The sequence below is a fragment of the Zea mays genome, chromosome 4 (assembly GCF_902167145.1).
Source record: "Zea mays cultivar B73 chromosome 4, Zm-B73-REFERENCE-NAM-5.0, whole genome shotgun sequence".
Lineage (NCBI taxonomy): Eukaryota > Viridiplantae > Streptophyta > Magnoliopsida > Poales > Poaceae > Zea > Zea mays.
The window spans coordinates 240,172,048-240,176,485 of record NC_050099.1 but is presented as its reverse complement, the minus strand read 5'-3'; the positions used below and the strand labels follow the sequence as shown (position 1 = coordinate 240,176,485).

The window sequence follows — 4,438 nt, the reverse complement described above, 5'->3', positions numbered from 1 at the left end:
GCCCAGAGGCGTTCCAGGTCTTTTTTTATTATTATTATTTTCACTTTCCCAAATTCAAATCAGGTTGAATTCGAATTTTGAATTAATCTTTTTAATGTAGTCCAACTTCAATCTAATTAAATGCACAGACCACAATATCAACATGGGCGCAAGGTTTATTCTTTTATTTATTTTCAATTCTAAGTTTTAATTCAATTCACACAGAGTTGAAGCTTTAACTAAATTTAAATTCATGTTTTGGAACCACCTCTCTCTCCAAATGCCACAATTTATTCTAAAGGGGTATAAACATTATTGTTTTACCTTGTTATTACTTATTTTCCTTGTCATTTATTTATGGAAGGAATAAATGGTTTCCTAAACATTTTCCTTTCATTTCATTATTTTTTTTATTGTACCAATTTTGGGCCTTACACTCCCCCCAGCTAGCTACAACTTGTCAGTTGAGGAGAGAACAAAGATTTGCAAATGTTTGCGTGGGGTCAAAGTGCCCACAGGTTTCTCATCCAATATCAGCAGATTAGTCAGGATGAAGGACTTGTCTCTATTTGGCTACAACTCTCATGACTGCCATGTGATGATGACGGTGTTCCTCCCAATTGCGGTAAGAGCCCTCGAAACATAGCATGTCAAAGTTGTCATCACACGCTTGTGTTACTTTTTCAATGCGGTCTCACAAAAAGTAATAGCTTTAGAAGACTTGGACTATCTAAAGGCATACATCATCGAGACTATGTGCAAGCTTGAAATGTGTTTTCCTCCATCATTTTTTGATATGCAAGTACACCTAATCATACATCTCGTGGATCAGATAAAAATATTAGGGCCACTATATTTACATCATATGTTTCAGTTGGAGCGATTCCTGTGAGTATTAAAAGTTATGTGCGAAATCGCGCTCACCTAGAGGGTTCAATCATGGAGGGATACACTACAGAAGAAGTGATTGAGAGCTGTATAGATTACATCAGTGACGGAACAATGATAGGTGTGCCTGTACCTAAACATGAGGGTAAACTATGTGGGAGAGGGAGAATGGGCAAGAAAACTTTTCGCGTTGAGGATTACAAGCTAGTACATTGTGCTCATGGTAGTGTACTACAACATCTCACGATAGCTGAGCCTTACATAGAGGAACACCTGGATGAGCTTCGTAAAGAAAATCAGAACCGCACAGAGGACTGGATCATGAGGGAGCACAAACATCATTTCAGCGAATGGTTAATGGACAAAAACATCCCATTCGGAGACTCTTTGGAAGAGAAAACAATGAAGAATTTGGCTTCTGGGCCATCGTGTTTTGTGACATCATGGCAAGCATATGACATCAATGGGTACACATTCTACACTAAATCAAAAGACATGAAAAGTGTTGCACAAAATAGCGGTGTTCGTATCGATGCTTTTGACCTACATGGACAGAAGACCACATATTTTGGATTCATAAAGGAAATATGGGAACTTGATTATGGCCCAAGCATGAAAATACCCTTATTTAAGTGCCAATGGGTACAACATCCCGTGGGGGTGATAGTGGATAACTACGGACTCACACTGGTAGACTTAAAGAAAGTAGGATATAAAGATGACCCGTGGGTTCTCGCCGAATGTGTTGCACAAGTGTTCTATGTACTCGATCCAGCAGATGAGAAGATGCATGTAGTTATTTCTGGAAAGCAAAAAATTGTTGGAGTTGAGAATGTGGGAGACCAAGATGAGGAATACAATAAGTATGAAGAGATGTTCGTCTTTAATGGTCCAGAGAGAATCAAGCGTGTGGAAAAGAAAATTGATAAGAACTTAAAGCCATACATGCGGAAAAATGGTAGTTCATGAAAAATTGTATGAATCAAATTGTATTTGTTATCATGTATGATCGACTATGAATTATGGTTGCCAATTAATTTAAAATCTCTCTAGTTATCTATGTGTGCTATTATAATTCATTTAAATTGTATTTGCATATTATTGTTAAAAATTAAATATTAATTCATTTAAATTGTATTTGCATATTTCTGTTAAAAATTAAAATCATTTTCATATTTAAATTGTATTTTCATATTTTTACAATCAGAGGCGGTTTTTTCTTAGGGTCCGTTTGTGAAAAGGATAGAGCACCACATGCGGTCCTAAACAAAAACCGCTTGTGATACTATTACATCACAGGCGTACTGAACCGCCTGGGACATCACAGGCGGTTTTCTAACCGAACCGCCTGTGATGTAAAAAGCTTACCGCTTGTATAGAGCCAAATTGTACTAGTGAAACGACTGCTTTTGGAACAAGGCTGCCTTCATATCCTGTTCATCTACAGTTTGAAAGCATTCCCAGCTTTAGTTCAGACATACTTCAGGACGTGGTTGGTGACCGGGTTCCCCAGGAACTGCAGCTCGTAGCAGTAGGACGCCATGGCGATCTCGGCGCCCTTAAAGCCGTAGTCCAGGCTGGGGTTACGCCCACCGGACAGGTTGGAGGGCAAGCCGGACATACATCATCTGTTTTCGTTTGATATTTGAATTTTATACATTTACAATTTATTAAGTATCTCTTTTGGCAGCTCCAGTTGAGGTTCATCAGAGGACCATGAGGACAACACAGGATTACTTGATCTAGTGCTACGGGCTGCAGTTGAAGGTGTATCATCATCATCAGACGACGAGGACGACGACGACGAGGAGGAGGCGGCGGCCTCTGATGGCTCTGAATAGTAGTCAACCGATCTTTCAGGGTTGTTTCAAAATTGTAAATATACAATAATAAGCCATCACTCTTCTCATGTATTATATATTAGAACTATGATTTATTAGCTTGTCATTTCTATGTTATAAGTCTGCTTTTAGTATGCTACTTTAATGAAAAAATTGGGCTAACCAAATTGTGTGCTATGTTATGAAAATCTGAAATGGTGTTGCGTCATATATTTAATTGTCTGACAAAAAAACTTGGTGGTTCATCCCTGGGAAGCATACCTTGTTGTCTATTTTCTCGCGTGTAGTAGCAGGATGACTTGATGCCATGTCTTGATTCGAGGGACTCTTAGCTTCCTTTCATTGCTGGTTTGTACAGCTGACTGATATGAAAATGGTGTAAGAGTGTTGGCGTGTGAGAAATACATGATGGATTAGAACGTGGTGGTACTTTAGAGAGTGGTTTTTTTTGTTTCTTATTCTTCTCAACTGCAATATTCAGCCATGGATTACCACATAGACAAACCTTTTTTCTGTTTTACTTTATACTCCATACGCAGCATTTGCTGACATTACTAAATACTGAACGAATGAGCCACTGCGGCGACGTGCGGAGCGCGTACCGGTCCTGCTTGGGCTTCATCAAGGGGTCGAGCTCGCCAAGCTTCTTGGCAAGCTTCATGAAGGAGCTGCCCTCCAAGATGTGCTCCATGATGGCAGCAGCCTCGATCTGTCCCGGGTGGTGCTTGAGCTTGTGGGTCAGGTGGTCGGTGTACTCCGGCTTGCCGTTCATGACCTCGCAGAACACGGCAGACAGGACCTCGGCGAGGATGGCAAGGATGTTAGCCTCGAAGAGCACAGTGGAGGCGAGGCCAGAGCCCAAGGTCGTGCCGTTCACCATCGCAAGACCCTCCTTGGGCTGCAGCTCGAAGAAGCCGCCCTGGATTCCGGCAATCTTGAATGCCTCGGTGGCGTTGACCTTGCTGCCGTCTGGGGCGAGCGCAACAAAGTTCTCACGCCCAGTGACGAGGTCGGCAATGTAGGAGAGCGGCACAAGGTCTCTGGACGCAGTGACCGTGCCGCGCAGCGGCAGGCACGGCGTGACGTTGGCGTTGAGCAGCTTGACGATCGCCTCGAGGATCTCGAAGCGGATCCCAGAGTACCCCTGGAGGAGGGTGTTGATGCGGACGAGCATGGTCGCGCACGTCGCCTTGGCCGGGAGGACGTGGCCGTCCGTGCCGGTGCCGAAGGCGCCGGCGTTGAGGAACCTGATGAGCTCCCTCTGGAGAGCGCCGCCCTCCTTGGTCCTCCTGTGCGACATGGCGTCGAAGCCGGTGGTGACGCCGTAGCTGTCGGTGCGGTTCATCATGCTGTTCATGATCCAGTCGCTGCTTGCCTTGACCCGACTACGGGCAGACTCGTCCAGCTTGACCCGGGCCTCGCCAGCGCCGGTGGCCACCTGCGTGATGCTGAGGCTGGCGCCCTCGATCTTCACCAAGGGTTGGCGGTACTCGGCCACCATCCGGAGGACGCGGCGGAGGTGGACGGCGAGGTGTTGGGGTCGGGGGAGCCAAGGAGGATAGCGAGGAGGAGGACGCATGCGAGGGCGAGGAGGAGGGAGAGCAAGAGGCGCACCCACCACGGCTGCTGCTGCCACCGGTGCTTGAAAGATGGCCGTAGCTGGTCCAGGAACGGCCGCCGCCTCATCGGACCCCGCTCTCGCCGGCAGGGCCGGGAGGGAGGCGCCGTGC

General features: G+C 45.5%; 1 protein-coding gene across 1 annotated transcript; it reads right to left on the bottom strand.

Moving 5' to 3' along the window:
* Nucleotides 1-2,338: 2,338 nt before the first annotated feature.
* LOC103655990 (phenylalanine ammonia-lyase) lies at nucleotides 2,339-4,224 on the bottom strand. Its single transcript, XM_008682646.1, has 3 exons — nucleotides 3,237-4,224; nucleotides 2,532-2,700; nucleotides 2,339-2,444 (listed from the first exon to the last, which is right to left on the bottom strand). Exons 1-3 carry the CDS (start codon nucleotides 4,207-4,209, stop codon nucleotides 2,339-2,341), a joined length of 1,248 nt encoding a protein of 415 aa, XP_008680868.1. The 5' UTR covers nucleotides 4,210-4,224.
* Between the last annotated feature and the right edge of the window lie 214 nt (nucleotides 4,225-4,438).

Coding starts and splice junctions, on each gene's coding strand:
- LOC103655990 (XM_008682646.1), bottom strand. CDS start 4,209: ATGGTGGCCGAGTACCGCCAACCCTTGGTGAAGATCGAGGGCGCCAGC. Junction 2,701..3,236: donor CAGCAAATGCTGCGTATGGA/GTATAAAGTAAA, acceptor ACTACTATTCAG/AGCCATCAGAGGCCGCCGCC. Junction 2,445..2,531: donor AAAGAGATACTTAATAAATT/GTAAATGTATAA, acceptor GCGTAACCCCAG/CCTGGACTACGGCTTTAAGG.